Source organism: Pelophylax lessonae (genome assembly GCF_965119305.1).
Source record: "Pelophylax lessonae genome assembly, chromosome: 6".
In the NCBI taxonomy this organism is placed as follows: domain Eukaryota; kingdom Metazoa; phylum Chordata; class Amphibia; order Anura; family Ranidae; genus Pelophylax; species Pelophylax lessonae.
In genome coordinates, this window is record NC_138773.1 from 300,180,254 (window position 1) to 300,204,179 (window position 23,926).

The 23,926-nt window shown below is 48.1% G+C and overlaps 1 protein-coding gene across 1 annotated transcript in view; it reads left to right on the plus strand.

Annotated features, from left to right (window-relative positions):
• Window positions 1-23,926, plus strand: part of STK16 (serine/threonine kinase 16) — a 170,361-nt gene that overhangs the window by 118,091 nt on the left and 28,344 nt on the right. Inside the window, exons 16-17 of the mRNA XM_082262066.1 lie at window positions 18,508-18,727; window positions 23,675-23,808. Of these exons, the coding sequence (XP_082118192.1) occupies window positions 18,508-18,727; window positions 23,675-23,808 (354 nt within the window). The remainder of the gene's footprint in view (window positions 1-18,507; window positions 18,728-23,674; window positions 23,809-23,926) is intronic.

Here is a 23,926-nt window from a genome sequence, read left to right on the forward strand (position 1 = left end):
CTGATTAAACAAGATGTCTGCGAAGATATTGATCTCTTGTCTCTCTGATTTTCTTTACATGTATCATGAGCTTTCAAAAGCTTAAAATATATCTGATAAGCTGAGATATTTCAGCAACTTCCAAAACTCCCTAACTCTCATCTCTAACTCCGTCTGGGCATCTTGACAACAGAACAATTTATATCTGAAACAAAAGTCCCTTGGAAACTCCCTGATGAGAATCCCAGACATCACGATATAGACTTTTAACCCTTTGCTTACCATAATAAATTGCTAATCCTGATTGGACAATAATGTATACGTCAGATGATAATACAACCTACTTTTATACGTCATATGGTATATTTAAACTTCAACACGCTGTAATAAATTAGGTCATTTTGATTCAACCATTTTGAGTCTTATTTGATCTCACTGTATATATATATAGTTACATATTTCTGATTTGGTATCACTGACTAACAGGTAACAGGTATTTTGTACCTGAGGAAAAATTCCACAACAAAGGGTAACTCCACTTTCGTGGGCAAAAAAATAGCAAATAAAGAACACACGAGGCTTCGACCACCCCACTCGTCTTCCCAGAGGCGTAACTAGAGCCTTCAGGGCCCCGATGCAAGAAAACATGAAGGGCCCCCCCAGATCCCTGGCCGGGGCCCTTCCCTTCAAGCCCAGGGCTCTTCCCACTAATCCTGGGGCTCTTTACTCTCGTTGCATGGCCTTTTATTACGGTCCCGCAGCAGGATCCTTTCACAAGTTCTGCAGTGGGCTCCCTTCCTGCAATCTTGAGGCCTCCCCACAGTGGTGCAATGCCAGGGCCCGGTCGCAAGTGTGACTTTTGCAATCCTGGAAGTTCACCCACTGGTTTGCTACTGGGCCCCCTGGAGCATGGGGCCCGGTAGCAATCGCAACCCCTGCAACCCCTGTAGTTACGCCCCTGCGTCTTCCTTTCCACTATGACATCACACGACATGCTCAGGCACCTCCTCCGCCAGACCCGCCCCCCCTGCTAGCGCCGCCTGAACACACTGTAGCAGGCACTTGGATGGGCTCAGCAGGCTGGCCGGCCGAGCATTACAGCCATATTTCGTTTCTGGTGGCGTCAGTAGGGAACTGATTTTTATCTCTGTGGACATGATTCTGGTGGTGTCAGTACGGAACTGACTGTATCTCTGAGGAAGAGTTTCTGGTGGAGTCAGTATGGAACTGATTGTGTCTCCATGGACATGTTTCTGGTGGTGTCAGTATGGAACTGATTGTATCTCTGAGGACATGTTTTGGTTGGTGAATACTGGAGAGAGAGAAAGCCGCTCAGGTGCAATAGTCAAACCCGGTGCTGGTCAGATCCGCTATCCAGGAACATGCAAATTAGAAGTGTGAGACCGCACTCAGGATAGATGAAAACAATAATGTTCTTTATTCCTCAAAAAATGGTTGACGGACAGACAGTGTACAGGAACAGACGTGTCCAGGAGGTTGACGCGTTTCACGGCACGAACAGCCGCTTACTCATAACCACACTGAAGGATGGCGGAGATCGGTTGATATTAATAGGTAGACAAACAAAAGTTGATTGGTGTGATCGCTCACAGGTTTGTATCATTTGATTAATGAATCTTGGAAGAGAAGCCGATCAATCCGCGATCAAACAGCTGGGACAATCAGTGACACATAGAAACCTCACTAAGGAGTATGAAACAAAAACTTTTAAAATTGTATACACATTTGAAGCAATAGACAACAATTGTGTATAAAAATAAAATCATGTGTAGCGCAAAATGGAGCTGCATAACGGCAGAGTATACAAAAAAGAGGAAGTGAATGTCAGACCACCAAAATACTAAAATTACAGATAAATGAAGAAAAATCTCTGTGTATTAAAAAGAAATTATACAAAACCATGTGTATAATAGAGGAAAGAACTTTCCTATCATGTATATAAAAAATTGTACACATAGTATATATTTGTTAAATGTACTATAATGTGAAAGAATAGTGAGAGAATTCATCAAGTGAAATAAAGTGATGTTTGGTTGGTGTCAGTACAGAACTCATTGTATTTCTGCGACCTTGTTTCTGGTGGTGTCAGTGCAGAAATTATTGTATCTCTATGGACAGTTTCTGGTGGTGTCAGTTAGGTACTGACTGTATCTCTGAGGACATGTTTCTGGTGGTGTCAGTTATGGCTTGTTTCCACTGAGCTTTCTGGTACGGTTCGGTACGGTACACTATTTATGCTGTTTCCATTGTGAATGGTACCCTAATTCCGAACCGTACCGTACCACTTTTTGGGACCCTTTCGTTGGGGTACCAAGCACATTAGTACCGTACCAACAGGGTGGAGCTACACTCTGCAGAACTTTGATTGGTTGACAGAGAATCGTCTATCACAGCTTTCCGGCTACACCACGCCTATCATGAAAGGGTACTATTGGCAGTGGAAACGCAAGGTGTACCGTTCCGAACCGTACCGTACTGAACCGAACCGTACCGTACCACTCAGTGGAAACGAGGCATTAGGGACTGATTGTATCTCTGTGGATATGTTTGTGGTGGTGTCAGTTGGGTACTGATTGTGTCTCTGCGGTGTTATTTCTTGCAGTGCGGTGCTGATCTGTGCAGTGCCTGGTGAAGGGTGGATTTGCTACACCAGATGCTTTGAAAAATGTTTATTAGAAGAATTATCGGGAATCCTTTGTATGAGAATTGGAGCGTTTATACACTGAGGAGGTTCTCATTATTCTAATTGGCCACAAACACTTTTCACCACTCTGCAGCTGCCTAGTTATCCCAGTAAGGGCTGACATTTCTGATAATAATAATATTAATATCAAATATCAGGTTTATTTTTCCTCCCTATGTCGATTGATCTGTCCTTCTCTGAATAATAATAATAATAATAATATGTAGCACTGTCCCTGTAGGGCTTGCTGTGTGATGACTTCTTGGGTCTCCCTCTGATTACCTGCAGACAGTCACTAGGGGATTTTTCACACGTCTATCCTTACTCCCGTTTGCGTGTTACTGAATAAACAGTCCAGGGTATTTGGTTTTGTATTTATTGTGAAACTTGGATGGGAGAAGGGAATAGTGGGATACTCCAACAGGAACTATCTACAATAGATAAGGACAACTCTCACTTGGTTTGGTTATTTGTGGAAGCAGACACACTGCTTTAGTCATACTACCACTTGTATTGCTCTCTCTGGCAGCAGACTTGATGCAACTACTTTATCTCCAGGACACTCTCTAGCATCCCCTTGACTGACGCCTGTCCACTGACTCTTCCTCCGAGAAGGATGGCCCTCACATGACAGGCCCCATGACACAGATCTCTACTCTCTGTAGGCAGAATCATATCCTTTCCAGTGTCTACCTTCCAGCCAGCTCTGCAGGAAATCTGGGTTCAGCTCCTATCTGACTTTCAGGCTCTCAGGTTGACCACCTGAGGCCACATGGCAACTTCTACAGAGGAGGGGCAGTCCCTCCAGGACCCCACTCTCCAGCCGAAGACCTCGAGCACATGTGCCCTTGGCATTTATACAGTCACCCAGCATGCACCGAGGCACTTTCCTCTGCCAATCACCAGGGCTGTAACAATGCCTGTGCCCTCACTTGTCAGGTTTCATTCCACTGTCCAATATGCCTCCCTATTGGATCAGGGTGAAACATTTCAGACAACCTGAGTTGCACCTGAGCACTAGGGTGTCCACATGTCCCGGATTGCCGGGCCTGTCCCGCAATTGACATTTGTGTCCTGTGTCCCGGGCACCTTCAATCCCGGGACAATAAGGTGTCCCGGAATCAAATAGAGGACACCCAGCCACCCTAACTGATCGCCGGAAATGGTTTCTAGGGACTGTCTGCACCCCCCTCCTACTTCTTCCTCAGTGCCCAGACTCCAGGGTGATTTGCAGGGCAGGGACAGATCTTCTTCACTCCAGACTCCAGTGTCCCTGTCTCCACCCACCTCAATCACCCACCACCCGACGGCATCTGCTAAGCTGGCTCAAATCCACGGCTGTCCGCAGTGCCCGACTTCTCCTCCTCCCCACTCCCGCCTAAGGCCGGAATGTCTGGGACCCCAGACCAGTGGACTGGACCACCACCACTCACCAGAGGGATATTAAAAGGTGAGGAACTGGATTGGAGTAGAAGGTGACAAAAGTGGGGGCACTGGGGGAGGGGGACAGTAATGGAGAAGAAGGTGACACAAGTGGGGGACGGTAATGAAGAAGAAGGTGACACAAGTGGGGGGCAGTAATGAAGAAAAAGGTGACACAAGTGGTGGCAGTAATTAAGAAGAAGGTGACACAAGTGGGGGGGGGGCAGTAATGAAGAAGAAGGTGACAAAAGTGGGGGCAGTAATGAAGAAGAAGGTGACACAAGCGGGGGCAGTAATGAAGAAGAAGGTGACACAAGTGGGGGCAGTAATTAAGAAGAAGGTGACACAAGTGGGGGGGGGGGGGGCAGTAATGAAGAAGAAGGTGACACAAGTGGGGGGCAGTAATGACGAAGAAGGTGACACAAGCGGGGGGCAGTAATGAAGAAGAAGGTGACACAAGTGGGGGGCAGTAATTAAGAAGGTGACACAAGTGGGGGGCAGTAATGAAGATGAAGGTGACACAAGTGGGGGGCAGTAATGACGAAGAAGGTGACACAAGCGGGGGGGGCAGTAATGAAGAAGGTGACACAAGTGGGGGACAGTAATGAAGAAGGTGACACAAGTGGGGGACAGTAATAAAGAATAAAGTGACACAAGTGGGGGACAGTAATGAAGAAGAAGGTGACAAAAGTGGGGGGGGCAGTAATGAAGAAGAAGGTGACAAAAGTGGGGGGCAGTAATGAAGAAAAAGGGGACACAAGTGAGGAACAGTAATTAAAAAGGTGACACAAGTGGGGGCAGTAATAAAGAAGGTGACACAAGTGGGGGGCAGTAATGAAGGTGACACAAGGGGGACAGTAATGAACAAGAAGGTGACACAAGTGGGGGGCAGTAATGAAGAAAAAGGTGACACAAGTGGGGAACAGTAATTAAAAAGGTGACACAAGTGGGGGCAGTAATAAAGACGGTGACACAAGTGGGGGGCAGTAATGAAGGTGACACAAGGGGGACAGTAATGAACAAGAAGGTGACACAAGTGGGGGGCAGTAATGAAGGTGACACAAGGGGGACAGTAATGAACAAGAAGGTGACACAAGTGGGGGGCAGTAATGAAGAAAAAGGTGACACAAGTGAGGAACAGTAATTAAAAAGGTGACACAAGTGGGGGCAGTAATGAAGATGAAGGTGACACAAGTGGGGGGCAGTAATGACGAAGAAGGTGACACAAGCGGGGGGGGCAGTAATGAAGAAGGTGACACAAGTGGGGGACAGTAATGAAGAAGGTGACACAAGTGGGGGACAGTAATAAAGAATAAAGTGACACAAGTGGGGAACAGTAATGAAGAAGAAGGTGACAAAAGTGGGGGGGCAGTAATGAAGAAGAAGGTGACAAAAGTGGGGGGCAGTAATGAAGAAAAAGGGGACACAAGTGAGGAACAGTAATTAAAAAGGTGACACAAGTGGGGGCAGTAATAAAGAAGGTGACACAAGTGGGGGGCAGTAATGAAGGTGACACAAGGGGGACAGTAATGAACAAGAAGGTGACACAAGTGGGGGGCAGTAATGAAGAAAAAGGTGACACAAGTGGGGAACAGTAATTAAAAAGGTGACACAAGTGGGGGCAGTAATAAAGACGGTGACACAAGTGGGGGGCAGTAATGAAGGTGACACAAGGGGGACAGTAATGAACAAGAAGGTGACACAAGTGGGGGCAGTAATGAAGGTGACACAAGGGGGACAGTAATGAACAAGAAGGTGACACAAGTGGGGGGCAGTAATGAAGAAAAAGGTGACACAAGTGAGGAACAGTAATTAAAAAGGTGACACAAGTGGGGGCAGTAATGAAGAAAAAGGTGACACAAGTGGGGGCAGTAATGAAGTAGAAGGTGACACAAGTGGGGGGCAGTAATAAAGGTGACACAAGTGGGGGGCAGTAATGAAGAAGGTGCAAAAGTGGGGGGCAGTAATAAAGGTGACACAAGTGGGGGGCAGTAATGAAGAAGAAGGTGAAACAAGTGGGGGGCAGTAATGAAGGTGACACAAGCGGGGGGCAGTAATGAAGGTGACACAAGTGGGGGGCAGTAAAGAAGGTGACACAAGTGGGGGCAGTAATGAAGGTGACACAAGTGGGGGCAGTAATGAAGGTGACACAAGGTGGGGGGCAGTAATGAAGAAGAAGGTGCAAAAGTGGGGGGCAGTAATAAAGGTGACACAAGTGGGGGGCAGTAATGAAGAAGAAGGTGACACAAGTGGGGGGCAGTAATGAAGGTGACACAAGTGGGGGCAGTAATGAAGGTGACACAAGGTGGGGGGCAGTAATGAAGAAGAAGGTGCAAAAGTGGGGGGCAGTAATAAAGGTGACACAAGTGGGGGGCAGTAATGAAGAAGAAGGTGACACAAGTGGGGGGCAGTAATGAAGGTGACACAAGTGGGGGCAGTAATGAAGGTGACACAAGTGGGGGGCAGTAATGAAGGTGACACAAGTGGGGGCAGTGATGAAGAGGGTTACACAAGTGGGGGCAGTAATGAAGTAGAAGGTGCACATTGTAAATCTCCTGTCTAAACTTAAGTCCCGTACACACGATCAGATTATCGAACGATCGGTTGTCTGTTTTTTGTGGCATGCTAGTCTGATGTGGAAAGTGAAGAGGTTATTTTCATACGAATTTTCCCGTGCGACAGAATTCTCCTTCAGTAGTGATGTCATGTGTTGGATTGCTTTGTATGTGTTCTTTCCTCTCTGAGCATGCCTAGTCTTGCTCTTAAGATTTTTTCCAGACGAAATCTGTACTAATTAAGCGAAAATCGGACGTTGTATTACAGACGATAAAAATTTTATAGCCTGCACATCAGGATTTTTTCGGACGAAAAGTCGGAGTCGGCTGCCGAAAGCACCATACTAACAATCCGAAAATCGGCAGATCGGTCGTCGGACGAAATTTCCCTTCAGATTTTCTTATCGTGTGTATGAGCCTTAAGTGGCAAAAAAAAAAAAAAAAAAGTATAAAAAAATCATCTTTTTTTGAGTGGGGGATTAGATGGGGGGGGGGGGGTGTTGCGGGGGGAGGGGTGTCCCTGAATGGCAGTTTAGAGATGTGGCCCCCGTACTGAGCACTATGAGCAGACCCTACCGATGGATCCTGCTGCCTGATAGGCAGAGAGTAATATAAATGTATCTGACAATCTCTCTGGTAAGCAGTAAGACGCAGGCACTATACTCTCTTCTCAGACCTTCCTAGGGGGGGCGCTATAATACATATTTGCATTGTTGTTATTTCTCCTCAGAGCGGAACTCTGCTGCTGGCCTTTCTGTAGAGGTAGAATACAGCTCCGCCCTCACTATCTCATAACCAATCACTGCAGGTAGGCGGGCCAGCATCCGGCCTCGGTAACCCAGCAACCCTGGTCACATGTGCCTTGGAGCGGCGCTTACTCGTGACGTCATTAGACCGCGCGGCCAGCTGATTGCTCTGTGCTGTGATGGTTCCGGTGTAAAGTTAAAAAACCATACCCCGTGGAGAAACCATACCCTCGTCACTTCCGGGCTGAAACAGCTGAGCAGCGCAGCAGTGCGCATGCTCAGAGCCCCGGATACGTGATTGAACATTAAAGAATTAGACAAGTGCGCATGCTCGGTGGGCATGAAATTCTCACGGCACTGTGTCTAATGTAAAACTTGCGGCGCTTACATTAAAACAGCTCATCTTAAACGTAAATCATCTCCGCTCTTCGCCCTGTCACTGCCCTCATCTCCGGTAATAAATATAAAAGCGGCGGCGGGTGTATGAGATGTAAATGTGACGGCGATCGTGGCTCCGTGATCCGCTTTTATATTTATTACCGGAGATGAGGGAAGTGACAGCGATAGGAGAGGACATGATTTATGTTGCACCCGAAGTGTTTTAATGTACCCGCCGCAAGTTTAACTACCGTGAGAAATCCATACCCTCCGTAGCGGAACCGGAAGTGACGAGGGTATGGTTTTCTCACGGGTATGGATTTTTCACGGAACACCGGGTTGAGCTTGGAGCTGCTGTGCTGGCATCACCCGGAGAAGCCGGTATGGGAAGTGCATGGAATTTCTACCTATCTATAGTGTCTGTGTGTGATGTATTGCTGCTTGTAGTGTTGTGTGTCACCATATGTGGTATGATTCCATTCATTGTACCCGGTGAGCGTCCATCTGATGTCAGACACATTGTTATCCCGGGAAGCCCCTGAGTAAGATGTTGTATTATTATTAACCAGGTTTTCTGCAGTTAAAATGTGATCAGCAGAGCACTATGTACAGGCTGCAGGGGGCGCTCTCATAGGATGTGATCAGCGGAGCACTATGTACAGGCTGCAGGGGGCGCTCTCATAGTATGTGATGAGCAGAGCAGTATGTACAGGCTGCAGGGGGCGCTCTCATAGTATGATCAGCAGAGCACTATGTACAGGCTGCAGGGGGCGCTCTCATAGGATGTGATCAGCAGAGCACTATGGACAGGCTGCAGGGGGCGCTCTCATAGGATGATCAGCAGAGCACTATGTACAGGCTGCAGGGGGCGCTCTCATAGGATGTGATTAGCAGAGCACTATGTACAGGCTGCAGGGGGCGCTCTCATAGGATGTGATCAGCAGAGCACTATGTACAGGCTGCAGGGGGCGCTCTCATAGGATGTGATCAGCAGAGCACTATGTACAGGCTGCAGGGGGCGCTCTCATAGGATGTGATGAGCAGAGCATTATGTACAGGCTGCAGGGGGCGCGCTCATAGGATGTGATGAGCAGAGCACTATGTACAGGCTGCAGGGGGCGCTCTCATAGGATGTGATCATTAGAGCTCTATGTACAGGCTGCAGGGGGCGCCCTCTTAGTATGTGATGAGCAGAGCGCTATGCACAGGCTGCAGGGGGCGCTCTCATAGGATGTGATCTGCAGAGCACTATGGACAGGCTGCAGGGGGCGCTCTCATAGGATGTGATCAGCAGAGCACTATGGACAGGCTGCAGGGGGCGCTCTCATAGGATGTGATCAGCGGAGCACTATGTACAGGCTGCAGGGGGCGCTCTCATAGTATGTGATGAGCAGAGCAGTATGTACAGGCTGCAGGGGGCGCTCTCATAGTATGATCAGCAGAGCACTATGTACAGGCTGCAGGGGGCGCTCTCATAGGATGTGATCAGCAGAGCACTATGGACAGGCTGCAGGGGGCGCTCTCATAGGATGATCAGCAGAGCACTATGTACAGGCTGCAGGGGGCGCTCTCATAGGATGTGATTAGCAGAGCACTATGTACAGGCTGCAGGGGGCGCTCTCATAGGATGTGATCAGCAGAGCACTATGTACAGGCTGCAGGGGGCGCTCTCATAGGATGTGATCAGCAGAGCACTATGTACAGGCTGCAGGGGGCGCTCTCATAGGATGTGATGAGCAGAGCATTATGTACAGGCTGCAGGGGGCGCGCTCATAGGATGTGATGAGCAGAGCACTATGTACAGGCTGCAGGGGGCGCTCTCATAGGATGTGATCATTAGAGCTCTATGTACAGGCTGCAGGGGGCGCCCTCTTAGTATGTGATGAGCAGAGCGCTATGCACAGGCTGCAGGGGGCGCTCTCATAGGATGTGATCTGCAGAGCACTATGGACAGGCTGCAGGGGGCGCTCTCATAGGATGTGATCAGCAGAGCACTATGGACAGGCTGCAGGGGGCGCTCTCATAGGATGTGATCAGCAGAGAACTATGTACAGGCTGCAGGGGGCGCTCTCTTAGTATGTGATGAGCAGAGCGCTATGCACAGGCTGCAGGGGGCGCTCTCATAGGATGTGATCAGCAGAGCACTATGGACAGGCTGCAGGGGGCGCTCTCATAGGATGTGATCAGCAGAGCACTATGGACAGGCTGCAGGGGGCGCTCTCATAGGATGTGATCAGCAGAGAACTATGTACAGGCTGCAGGGGGCGCTCTCTTAGTATGTGATGAGCAGAGCGCTATGCACAGGCTGCAGGGGGCGCTCTCATAGGATGTGATCAGCAGAGCACTATGGACAGGCTGCAGGGGGCGCTCTCATAGGATGTGATCAGCAGAGCACTATGGACAGGCTGCAGGGGGCGCTCTCATAGTATGATCAGCAGAGCACTATGTACAGGCTGCAGGGGGCGCTCTCATAGGATGTGATCAGCAGAGCACTATGGACAGGCTGCAGGGGGCGCTCTCATAGGATGATCAGCAGAGCACTATGTACAGGCTGCAGGGGGCGCTCTCATAGGATGTGATCAGCAGAGCACTATGTACAGGCTGCAGGGGGCGCTCTCATAGGATGTGATCAGCAGAGCACTATGTACAGGCTGCAGGGGGCGCTCTCATAGGATGTGATCAGCAGAGCACTATGTACAGGCTGCAGGGGGCGCTCTCATAGGATGTGATGAGCAGAGCATTATGTACAGGCTGCAGGGGGCGCGCTCATAGGATGTGATGAGCAGAGCACTATGTACAGGCTGCAGGGGGCGCTCTCATAGGATGTGATCATTAGAGCTCTATGTACAGGCTGCAGGGGGCGCCCTCTTAGTATGTGATGAGCAGAGCGCTATGCACAGGCTGCAGGGGGCGCTCTCATAGGATGTGATCAGCAGAGCACTATGGACAGGCTGCAGGGGGCGCTCTCATAGGATGTGATCAGCAGAGCACTATGGACAGGCTGCAGGGGGCGCTCTCATAGGATGTGATCAGCAGAGAACTATGTACAGGCTGCAGGGGGCGCTCTCTTAGTATGTGATGAGCAGAGCGCTATGCACAGGCTGCAGGGGGCGCTCTCATAGGATGTGATCAGCAGAGCACTATGGACAGGCTGCAGGGGGCGCTCTCATAGGATGTGATCAGCAGAGCACTATGGACAGGCTGCAGGGGGCGCTCTCATAGGATGTGATCAGCAGAGAACTATGTACAGGCTGCAGGGGGCGCTCTCTTAGTATGTGATGAGCAGAGCGCTATGCACAGGCTGCAGGGGGCGCTCTCATAGGATGTGATCAGCAGAGCACTATGGACAGGCTGCAGGGGGCGCTCTCATAGGATGTGATCAGCAGAGCACTATGGACAGGCTGCAGGGGGCGCTCTCATAGGATGTGATCAGCAGAGAACTATGTACAGGCTGCAGGGGGCGCTCTCTTAGTATGTGATGAGCAGAGCGCTATGCACAGGCTGCAGGGGGCGCTCTAATAGGATGTGATCAGCAGAGCACTATGGACAGGCTGCAGGGGGCGCTCTAATAGGATGTGATCAGCAGAGCACTATGTACAGGCTGCAGGGGGCGCTCTAATAGGATGTGATCAGCAGAGCACTATGTACAGGCTGCAGGGGGCGCTCTAATAGGATGTGATCAGCAGAGCACTATGGACAGGCTGCAGGGGGCGCTCTAATAGGATGTGATCAGCAGAGCACTATGTACAGGCTGCAGGGGGCGCTCTAATAGGATGTGATCAGCAGAGCACTATGGACAGGCTGCAGGGGGCGCTCTAATAGGATGTGATCAGCAGAGCACTATGTACAGGCTGCAGGGGGCGCTCTCTTAGTATGTGATGAGCAGAGCGCTATGCACAGGCTGCAGGGGGCGCTCTCATAGGATGTGATCAGCAGAGCTCTATGTACAGGCTGCAGGGGGCGCTCTCATAGGATGTGATCAGCAGAGAACTATGTACAGGCTGCAGGGGGCGCTCTCTTAGTATGTGATGAGCAGAGCGCTATGCACAGGCTGCAGGGGGCGCTCTAATAGGATGTGATCAGCAGAGCACTATGGACAGGCTGCAGGGGGCGCTCCCATAGTAGATGATTAGCAGAGCACTATGTACAGGCTGCAGGGGGCGCTCTCATAGGATGTTATCAGCAGAGAACTATGTACAGGCTGCAGGGGGCGCTCTCATAGGATGATCAGCAGAGCACTGTGTACAGACTGCAGGGGCGCTCTCATAGGATGTGATCAGCAGAGCACTATGTACAGGCTGCAGGGGGCGCTCTCATAGGATGTGATCAGCAGAGCACTATGTACAGGCTGCAGGGGGCGCTCTCATAGTATGTGATGAGCAGAGCACTATGTACAGGCTGCAGGGGGCGCTCTCATAGGATGATCAGCAGGGCTTTATGCACAGGCTGCAGGGGGCGCTCTTATAGTATGTGATCAGCAGGGCTTTATGCACAGGCTGCAGGGGGCGCTCTTATAGGATGTGATCAGCAGAGCTCTATGTACAGGCTGCAGGGGGCGCTCTTATAGGATGTGATCAGCAGAGCACTATGTACAGGCTGCAGGGGGCGCTCTTATAGTATGTGATCAGCAGAGCTCTATGTACAGGCTGCAGGGGGCGCTCTTATAGTATGTGATCAGCAGAGCATTATGTACAGGCTGCAGGGAGCGCTCTCATAGGATGTGATCAGCAGAGCGCTATGCACAGGCTGCAGGGGGCGCTCTAATAGGATGTGATCAGCAGAGCACTATGGACAGGCTGCAGGGGGCGCTCCCATAGTAGATGATTAGCAGAGCACTATGTACAGGCTGCAGGGGGCGCTCTCATAGGATGATCAGCAGAGCACTATGTACAGGCTGCAGGGGGCGCTCTCATAGGATGATCAGCAGGGCTTTATGCACAGGCTGCAGGGGGCGCTCTTATAGTGTGTGATCAGCAGAGCTCTATGTACAGGCTGCGGGGGGCGCTCTAATAGGATGTGATCTGCAGAGCACTATGGACAGGCTGCAGGGGGCGCTCTCATAGCATGTGATCTGCAGAGCACTATGGACAGGCTGCAGGGGGCGCTCTCATAGCATGTGATCTGCAGAGCACTATGTAGAGGCTGCAGGGGGCGCTCTCTTAGTATGTGATGAGCAGAGCGCTATGTACAGGCTGCAGGGGGCGCTCTCTTAGTATAGAGACAGAGGAAGGAAGACTGCAAAGAACACAACATTCAGCAGCATAAGGAGCAGTTTTCATTGACTGTAAGGCTTCATTCAGATGGTTGATGACACCGGTCCTGCGTTTATTACTGCGTCTGCATCCGCCCCAGGCTGCGCAGGCAGTCTATAGAGGTGAATGCAGACTCAGTGGCTGAACAGACACAGCTGACGTGGGCCTGAGCAAGTGTATGGTACGGATCAAAGCTTAATTGAACCCACTGAAGTTAGAAGCTGATTGGCTACCATGCACGGCTGCACCAGCGTTTGCACTTTTCAGTTTTAGTAAATCAATCCCAAAGTGTTGTAAAACAAAATTGAATTTTGAAATGATTATTTTTTTTTTTTCAAAGTGATTTTGAGTTGCTCCATATCTAATCTTTATTTTTCCTTTCAGTGAGCGAAGAATGTGCGGGCAGCAATGGGTGCTACTCTCTGTATCTGTTCCCGGGGGGTCATAACCATTGAAAACAAGCGTTACCTGTTTGTCGAAAAGCTGGGAGAGGGGTGAGTAAGGATCTGTATTTTCTCTTTGCACAAAACAAAAAGGTGGCAACACAAACCCTGCAAAAAAGAAAAAACACGTCATAGTGAAATGGGCTGCTGTGACAAAAAATATACAATATACATTCACAAAAAGCAGCAAACTTAACCAAGAAACGTATTTAACCACTTAAGCCCCGGAGGATTTTCCTGCTAAACGACCAGGGGGTATTTTGCGATTCGGCACTGCGTGACTTTAACAGACAATTGCGCGGTCGTGCGACGCTGTATCTAAACTAATTTGACGTCCTTTTTTTCCCACAAACAGAGCTTTCTTTTGGTGGTATTTGATCACCCGTGCGATTTTTACTTTTTGCGCTATAAACAAAAAAAAGCGTACATTTTGCAAAAATAACAATATTTTTCACATTTTTTTATATGAAATTCCCCCCAAAAAAAATGTAAAAATCAAAATTTTTTAAAATTTTCGGCCAATTTGTTTTATCCTACCTATGTTTGGTAAAAAAAAATCGCAAAAAGCGTATTTTGATTGGTTTGCGCAAAAGTTATCGCGTTTACTAACAAAGGGAAAGATTTCTTCCATTTTTGGTGTCTTTTATTTTAACGTGTAATGGCGGCGATCTGCGATTTTTTATTTTTTTTTTTTTTTTTTTTTTTTTTTTTTTTTTTTGCGGTACTGCGACATTGGGGTGGACAGATCGGACCCTTGACTGACATTTTTGACACTTTTGGGGGTACCAGTGACATTTCTACAGTAATCAGTGCTATACATATGCACTGTTACTGTAAAAATACACTGGTAGTGAAGGGGTTAACTTTATTTGGGAGGGAGGGGCTGTGTGTTTCCCTAGAGGCGTGCTTTCTGCTGTGATTGGCTGTGGCTTGAGCTGTAAGGACACTGATCAACGGATCTACATAGTAGATCCATGTGATCAGTGTTTTTACAGTGAGGAGAATGACAGGTGGCTTGTTTACACAAGCCGCCTGACATTCTCCCTCTCCCCCGCCGATCGCAGAGTGACCGGCGGACATCGGGTCCGCTGGTCACACGCACGGGGGGGTCCGGGAGCGCGCCTCCGCGGGCGCGCGCTCGCTCCCCAGAGCCTCACAGGCGAGCGACGTAGACCTACGTCGCTTTGCCTGTGAGGGGCTGACTGCCGCAGTAAATATACTGTGAGCAGTCGGCAAGCGGTTAAGGCAAACCTGTGTTTATTTTTCTCATGTAGCCCAAAGAAGTGCTTTATTGAAAGTGACTCGAAGGGTTTAAAAAAAAAAAAAAATACCAAACAACATGTTATACTTACCTTCTTTGTTTAATGGTTTTTCACAGAACATTCCCAATTCTCTTCTTTTAGGGTTCCCAGCTGGCGGTCCTGGCTTCTCCCTCCTGTTGAGTGCCCCCAATAACAAATCTCTTGCTATGTGGGCACTCGAGCAGGCTCGCTCCCGAGCGGCACTCCTGTGAATCATGGGCGTCTGCAGAACTTTTTTCAAGGGGGGGCATCATTTTAGGGTCACCCATGCTCCGCCCCTTTTCTACAATGTCATGAAGGTGACGTCAGTCACAGTGACTCGCAAGGATTTATTTTTAAAGCGTTTGTTAACCTAAAAAAAAAAAAAAATGTATCCTGTTCCCTTAAAGCAAACTACGGCCCTCCAGCTGTTGCGGAACTACACATCCCATGAGGCATTGTATAACTCTGACCTTCAGACAGGACTAGGCATGATGGGAATTGTAGTTCCTCAACAACTGGAGGGCCATAGTTTGAAGACGACCTCTGCCTTAAAGCATGTTATATAACACAGTGCTTGTGCTGTGTAATTTGGCCCCTTCTATCACCTAAAATACCTGGTTGATCCTGCCTGGCTATGTCCTCCCCTCTGTAAACTGACCACAGTTTACCATGGCTGCTGAGGCCTGACACTGTGGTCAGTTTACCTGCCTCCGTCATCCGCAGCCCTCCTGTCCTCCTCTGTCCTCTCCTCCTGCCTGTCTGGTCCTGTGTCAGTGCCCGCCTCCTCCTCTCCTGCTGCTGTAGTTTCATTTAAAGTTTCATATCCTGTCTACAGTCTGTGTAATAATCCTGTGTGCCCCTGTGTATGTGTTTTATAAAAATTAAGCCATTTTTTACCAGTTTTCAGCGTGCCGATCACCGCTCACGTGACCCACTGCCTCTCTCCTCTGCTCGGCCTCTCCTCCTCCTCCTCCTCCCCCCCCCCCCCTGATGTCAGTGGGGAATCCTCTGCCCCACCCACTGCAGGCAGCTGTCAGACTCGGGAAGGAGAGAGGCGGCGGGTCACGTGAGCAGCGATCGGCGCTCTGAAAACTGGTAAAGAACGGCTTATTTGTTTTAATACACCTACACAGACAACGGGATGGTATAAAGTGTTAAACAGACCAGACAGGATGGTATAAAGTGACTTAACCACTTTAAATTGGAAACTGAGATTCCGGGGGGGGGGGGATTTGCTCCCCCTTTGCGTACGCCCATGCTGTGAATGGACATTCACACACACAGCAAGGTTTCGCTCTGCCCCCGCTCTCTTCTCATTGGCTCCCTGGCTGTGATTGACAGCAGCAGGCGCCATTGCCATGTGTAAGCCAATGAGGAGAGAGAGATACCCAGGAGAGCCGCTGCTCTCATGGACATCGCTGGACTGAGATTGGGCTCAGGAAAGTGTAACAAAGTTCTGGGGGGGTGGGGGGGTGGGACTGCACCCAGAAGGTTTTTAATCTTAATGCATTAAGGTAAAAAATACATTTCTGCCGTTAGAACCACTTTAATTGGTGCACTTAGCTAGTTTTATATAATTACAAGCTCTTCACTCCCCTGCTGCTCCATTCACTCTCTAGGAATGAAGAGAGGAAGCACAATGTAAGCTGCAGGTTATGATGTAGAGCTTAGACGGGGGCTGAGGGTTCTCTTTCTCCTCTTTCCTATGTGACAATGCTGGGTACCTGACTGGCCAATCACCAGCCCTGTTGCAGGGGAAAAAGGCAAGTGAGTCACATATTCCCCTCTGTCTTCCAGTTTATTTTCTTTCTAAAGCAGCCACAGCCTGAGTAGAAAAGCCTGTCCCCTGCCAGCATGCTGTAGAGCAGTGTTTCTCAACTCCGGTCCTGAGGGCACACTAACAGGCCAGATTTTAGGTATTACATTGGGGAGAGGCAGACTAGAATACTGCAATCACTGAGCAGTAAATGAGATCACCTGTGATGTATTTCAGTTTTCTTGCAAACCTGGCCTGTTAGTGTGCCCTGAGGATCAGAGTTGAGAAACACGGCTGTAGAGAAGGACTATTGTTCTTTGTGTGCAAGCAGTGGTCTCTCTACAGAGGTCCAATCTCTGAGTAGGAACAATAGCTCTGCAATCAGAAAAGCTGACCCTCTGTGCTAATTGTAGAGTTCTGACTCAGCAGGTAGTATGTCAGATCTCTGCAAAGAGACCACTGATTTCCCACAGAGAGCAAGGGTCTTCTCTGCAGCATGCTGGAAGGTGACAGGCCCTTTCTACTCGGGCTGATTTATTTATTTATTTTAGCCCCCCGTTTTAGCAGCTGAAGCTGGCGCTTTAACCACTTAAGCCCTGGAAGATTTTACCCCCTTCCTGACCAGGGCCTATTTTGCGATTCGGCACTGCGTGACTTTAACGGACAATTGTGCGGTCGTGCGACGCTGTACCCAAACTAATTTGACGTCCTTTTTTTCCCACAAACAGAGCTTTCTTTTGGTGGTATTTGATCACCTGTGCGATTTTTTTTTTTTTTTTTTTTTTTTTTTTTTTTTTTTTTTTTTTTATCACGCGCTATAAACAAAAAAAGAGCGTCAATTTTGCAAAAATTACAATATTTTTCAAATTTTTTTTATGATATTCCCCCCCCAAAAAAAATGTAAAAATCAAAATTTTTTAACATTTTAGGCCAATTTGTTTTCTTCTACATATGTTTGGTAAAAAAAATCGCAAAAAGCGTATTTTGATTGGTTTGCGCAAAAGTTATTGCGTTTACTAACTAAGGGAAAGATTTTTGTCATTTTTATTGTTTTTTTTTTTTTTTTTTTTTCAACGAGTAATAGCGGCGATCTGCTATATTTTTTTTTTTTTTTTTTCCGGGACTGCGATATTGCTGTGGACAGATCGGACCCTTGACTGACATTTTTGACAGTTTTGGGGGTACCAGTGACATTACTACAGTAATCAGTGCTATACATATGCACTGTTACTGTCCCTCTCCAATAAAGTTAACCCCTTCCCTCCCAGTGAAATGACACTGGGAGGGAAGGGGTTAACTTTATTGGAGAGGGAGGGGTTAAGTGTGTCCCTAGGGGCGTGCTTCTAACTGTGATTGGATGTGGCTGTGTGTGTAACAGCAGGGATCAACGGTCCTACATAGCAGGACCGAATGATCTGTGCTTTTACACAGGGGAGAATGACAGGCGGCTTTGTTTACATTAGCTGCCTGCCTTTCTCCCTCTCCACCCGACGATCGCGAGTAACCGGCGGACATCGGGTCCGCTGGTCACACGCGCGGGCTGCTTAGGGAATGAGCGGGGGCGGGAGCGCGCCTCCGGTGGCGCGCGCTCGCCCCCTTTGGCTCCAAGGCTAGTGACGTACCATATGTCACTTTGCCTGGGAGGGGCTGACGGCAGCTGGAGGAGTTTCCTTGGCTTCCAGACCATGTGAGCATTTTAATTAGTTGTCACAGTGGTCATGTGCTCGGGAGCCTGCCCTTCTGGCTTTCAATTGTAAATGGTGACCGGTAGCTGTTGGTAACAGCGCAGTCTAGCACAGAACAGCTTTGCCGGCCGTACACAGATATGCGGCAGTCCCGATGCAGCCAGTGGTAAAGGGTCGATGAAAATAAACTGTACGACTTTCACACCTTTTGCATTAATGCATCTGGAATGTATTTAGCTAATATAAAGTGAAAGCTTAATTGGGTGTTAATCTGGATTTTTTTCTGGATTTTCTTTCCTAACAGAGGTTTCAGTTATGTAGATCTGGTTGAAGGCGTCCATGACGGGCATTTTTATGCCCTAAAACGCATACTATGCCATGACCGGGAGGATCGCAAGGAGGCGCTTCATGAGGTGGAGATGCACCGAATGTTCAACCACCCCAATATCCTGCGTCTGGTGGGGCACTGCATGATCGAGAAGGGGCCTAAGTGGGAAGCCTGGCTGCTGCTACCGTATGTTAAGGTAATTGCAATACTCCAGTCCTAACTCTGCTTCTTCTGGCAAACATTAGGCTCTGTTTGTTTAGCTGTGTTTAGCTGGGTTCTCATTGCAAACAATCAGTTACTTCAGCCTGTCTCTAATATATTAGCACAGAGGAACCCTTGAAATAACTTTCATGTTTTAGGGAAACCTTGCTAAAACCAACCGTTGGTGGTCAGTTGGAAAAATAGCCCCTTACATTGGTGCCTAGTGTGAAGACTGCCCCCTATACAGTGATTGTCAGAATGGCACCCCTACAGACAGCCTAAAAAGATCAATGGTTGCCAGCTCTGCCAAATGGTGGTGACACCAGAACTATGCATGGGAGATGTATCAGCCACAGCTCAAGGAACCCCTAGCAATTTTTCAGAGGAATCCTGGGGTTCCAAGGAACCCTTTGTTGAGAATGACTGACTAAGCTACTCCATATCATACCCCAGTGCAGTATGGAAGAATGAAAAAATTGCACAGTGGTTAAGTGGTTGGCACTTCTGCCTAGAAGCACTGGGGTTGTCAGTTCGAATCCCAACCACGGCACTACCTACCTGGAGTTTACATGTTCTCCCTGGGCCTGCATGGGTTTCCTCCAGGTACTCCGGTTTCCTCCCACACTCCAAAGACATGCTGGTAGGTAATTGGCTCTAGTATGTGTATGTAGGTTAGGCACCTTGGATTGTAAGCTTCTTGAGGGCAGGGACTGATGTGAATGTACAATATACACTCACTGGCCATTTTATTAGGTACACCTGTTCAATTGCTTGGTAACACAAATTGCTAATCAGCCAATCACATGACAGCAACTCAGTGCATTTAGGCATCTGGACGTGGTGAAGATGACTTGCTAAAGTTCAAACTGAGCTTTAGAATGGGGAAGAAAGGGGATTTAACCACTAAAAAGAGAAGTATGGGATTCCTCCCCCCCCCCCGCCCCCCCATTTATACTTATAGGTGGATGCAGCATCGGTCCCTCTGTGCCTCTCGACTGAGAACCGAGCGATCGAACACCGCTGATCGCTCGGTTCTGACAGCTCTCTGAGCAGAGAGCTGCTGACGGTCAGTCAGTGCTTCTCTGCTCTGCCCCCTCCTCACTCATTGGATCTCTGAGCTGTGGTGGTGGGGGGGGGGGGGGTTTTGGGAGCGGCCGGCTCAGGCTTTTAGCGGCTCGCTGAGAGACTGAGCCGGTTGTCGGTCCAGGCACCTGGCAGATCCCGACTCCGTGGTCAAGATGACGCGGTGCCTGGACCGACTTCTGTGACGTCAGTAGAGAGCGGACTTCAGTCTGCTCTCTGCTGAAAACGGGTCACAGAAGTGCAGAACAGACTGCACGCCTGTGATCCATAGGATATGTACAGCCAAACCAGCTTTGGCTGTACATCTCATTTTAAGGACCGAGCCTATTTCTGACATTTTTTGTTTTACAAGTTAAAATCCATATTTTTTGCTGGAAAATTACTTAGAACCCCCAAATATTATAATTTTTTTTTTTGTATATGTATGTTTAATTTTAAAGATGATGTTACACCGAGTAAATTGATACCTAACATGTCGTGGTTCAAAATTGCGCACGAGAGCCGATATGCACTTTCCCCGATCTATCGGAATCGGCCCTTGAAGTTACCGATATTGCCGATATTTTCGTGACATCATTCTGCCTTCTTAGGCCGCCTCCCTCGCCTTGGACAGCCTCGTCTGGAGTCGGGACTAGTCTTGCGGAGTGTGTCACAGCCATACATCCACCCACAGCAGCCCGGTGCCAGCCACCCACACCCACAGGCCCTGTACCAGCCAGCCGCCCACAGGCCCTGTACGGGCCAGCCACCCACCACAGGGTGCCAGCCAGCCAGCCATTAAACATTAAACAAAAATTAACATGTTCAGTACCAGATTTGTTTCAAAAATTGTCTTTGATTTTCAAAACTTCAAATGTACAAAATATCGGCTGATACCGATATGCAATGACCAAAATATCGGTATCAGCAACGAAAAACCGATATCGGTCGATCATCTTTTTCTGCTCTGGGGCACGCTATCTCTGTGCCAGAGCCCCGCCAATCAGCGGGTCCAGCTGACACGATGTCTGCAGGGAACCTGCCGATCGTTCGTAGACAGGCAGGAAGGCGGTCACTTAGTGTCAGATTTGTCCGCCGCAATGTCGCAGTGCCGCTATTATTAGTAAAAAAAATTAAAAATTCACTTAATCTCTCTCATAGTTTGTAGATGCCATAACCTTTGCGCAAACCAATCAATATACGTTTATTAGGATTTTTTTCTTTTTCCAAAAATATGTAGCAGAATACATGTTGGCCTAAATTTTATGAAGAAATTTAAATCTTTTTTTTTTTTTTTTTTTTTTTATTAGATGTGTTTTATAGAGGAAAGTAAAAAATATATATATTTTTTTTTTTGTTTTTTTTTTTAATTGTCGGTCTTTTTGTTTACGTATAGCGCAAAAAATAAAAACCGCAAAGGTGATCAAATATGACCAAAAGAAAGCTCTATTTGTGGGAAAAATAAGGTCATCAATTTTTATTTGGGTACAGCGTCACACGACCGCGCAATTGTCAGTTAAAGCAACGCAGTGCCGTTTTGCAAAAAAAAATGGCCTGGTCAGGAAGGGGGTAAATCCTTCCAGAGCTGAAGTGGTAAAGTGGTTGTAAAGTCAGAAGGTTTTTTTTAATCTTAATGCATTCTGTGTGCAGCAGCCCTCCTCATACTTGCCTGAGGTCTATCTAGATTCAGCGATGTTGCACAAGAGACCGGGACTCACTTCCTTATTGGCTGGGACAGCATTACTGCACCATTAGCTCCCGCTGCTGTCAATCAAAGTCAGTGAGCCAAATTAGGAGAGCAAGGGGGCGGGGCCAGTCTGTGGCTCTGTGTCTCGATGGACACCCAGAGCTGCAACTCGGCTCAGGTGGCCCTATAGCAAGCTGCTTACTGTGGGGGAACTCCACAGGGGGGAGGGGCCAGGGACGCCGAACAAGGAGGATCGGGGCTGCTCTGTACAAAACCGTTACACAGAGCAGGTAAGTATAACATGTTTGTTACTTTTAACAAAAGAAAACTGAGACTTTAGTATCACATTAACCACTTAAGCCCCGGAAGATTTTACCCCCATTCCGACCAGGGTTTTTTTTGCGATTCGGCACTGCATGACTGTAACGGACAATTGCGCGGTCGTGCGACGCTGTACCTAAACAAATTTGACGTCCTTTTTTTTCCCACAAACAGAGCTTTCTTTTGGTGGTATTTGATCACCTCTGCGATTTTTACTTTTTGCGCTATAAACAAAAAAAAGCGTCAATTTTGCAAAAATAACAATATTTTTCAATTTTTTTTTTATATGAATTTCCCCAAAAAAATGTAAAAATCTAAATTTTTAACATTTTTGGCCAATTTATTTTCTGCTACATATGTTTGGTAAAAAAATCGCAAAAAGCGTATTTTGATTGGTTTGGGCAAAAGTTATCGCGTTTACTAACAAGGGAAAGATTTTTGTCATTTTTGTTTTGTTTTTTAACGCGTAATGGTGGCGATCTGCGTTTTTTTTTTTTTTTTTTTTTTTCAGGACTGCAACATTGCGGCGGACAGATCGGACCCTTGACTGACATTTTTGACACTTTTGGGGTTACATATGAACTGTTACTGTAAAATTACACTGGCAGTGAAGGGGTTAACTTTTTTTTTTTGAGAGGGAGGGGTTATGTGTGTCCCTAGGGGCGTGATTCTAACTGTGATTGGATGTGGCTTAAAGTGTAGGAACAGTGATCAACGGTCCTACATAGTAGAACCGTATAATCACTATTCCTACACAGGGGAGAATGACAGGCGGCTTGTTTACATCAGCCGCCTGCCTTTCTCCCTCTGCACCGATGATCGCTGAGGGGGGTCCGTGACCACGCCTCCGGGGGCGCGCGCTCACTCCCTAGACCCTCACAGGCTAGCGACGTAGTACTACGTCGCTCTGCCTGTGAGGGGCTGACCGCCGCAGTAAATAGTCGTGCTGCGGTCGGCAAGCGGTTAAGTAAATCATTTGACTGGCATGAGCACCTTATATTTTTTGTTTTTGTTTTTTTTGTTTTTTTTTTTTAATTGAGGGAAAATCTGTCCCTGTAAGTCTGCATAATGTCACAGTAAAAATATTTTAACATATTCTTTTAAAATTTTTCTACAGTTTTAATTTTAAAAGACACATTTCTTTAAACTGTATACTAATGGAAATGAGTCTCTTGCATGGTAATGTGTATTGTTGAGCTGTAGATCAGGTGTGCCAAACGTAATTTCATCGCGGGCCGCATCAGCATTATAGTTGCCCTCAAAGGTCCGGTTATATCTGTAAGATTAGATGTCCAGAGCACCCCACGCCCCCTTACACCCTTACATGAGATGTCAAGAGTCACCCACCCTTCCTTACATCACAACGCACCCCCTTAGCTTGTGCTGCTTCCAGGAAGAAAATGGCGGTGGATCTGGGAAGAAGTGCAGGGTCTGGAGGAGAACCTGAGGAGGGCTGGAGTCAGCTTCCGAGTCTGCTGAATGCTGAGACCAGGGGAGGGAGAGGCAAGGTGGTGTTGCGGCTGCACAGAGAGGTGCAGGATCTGTAGGAGTTCTGCCTTCCTCTCTGCTGCGGACTGCTGAGCGCGGGGGTGTTTGGGCAAAGACCAGCCTTTCTGCAGCTGCACAGAGGAGTGCAGGATCTGGCAAAGGAGTTCTGTCCTCTCTGCTGCCAACTACCGAGACAAGGTGAGGGCAGAGACGGGGGGGTGAAGCAGCTGGAGAGGTGTGAGGGCCACATGAAATAGCCTGGAGGGCCGCATTTGGCCCGCGGGCCTTGTGTTTGACACCTGTGCTGTAGATGAATACTGTGTATAGATGAGTATGTGCCTGACCCTCAGTAAAGACTGCATTGTCCTTGTCCTCTATTTTCAGAAGGGAACCTTATGGAATAAAGTTGAAGCTTTGCGGGATAAACACCAATTCCTACATGAAGAGAAGATACTGTACATTCTACATGGGATATGTCTGGGACTCAAAGCCATTCATGATCAGGGCTATGCTCACAGGTATGAGGCTTGGGGTGTAACTACAAAGTCATTGTGGAGATTATGTACTGTGATATCTGAACATACGAGGGGATATGGGGATAACAACACTTAGGAAAATGACAGTTAACTCTATAAA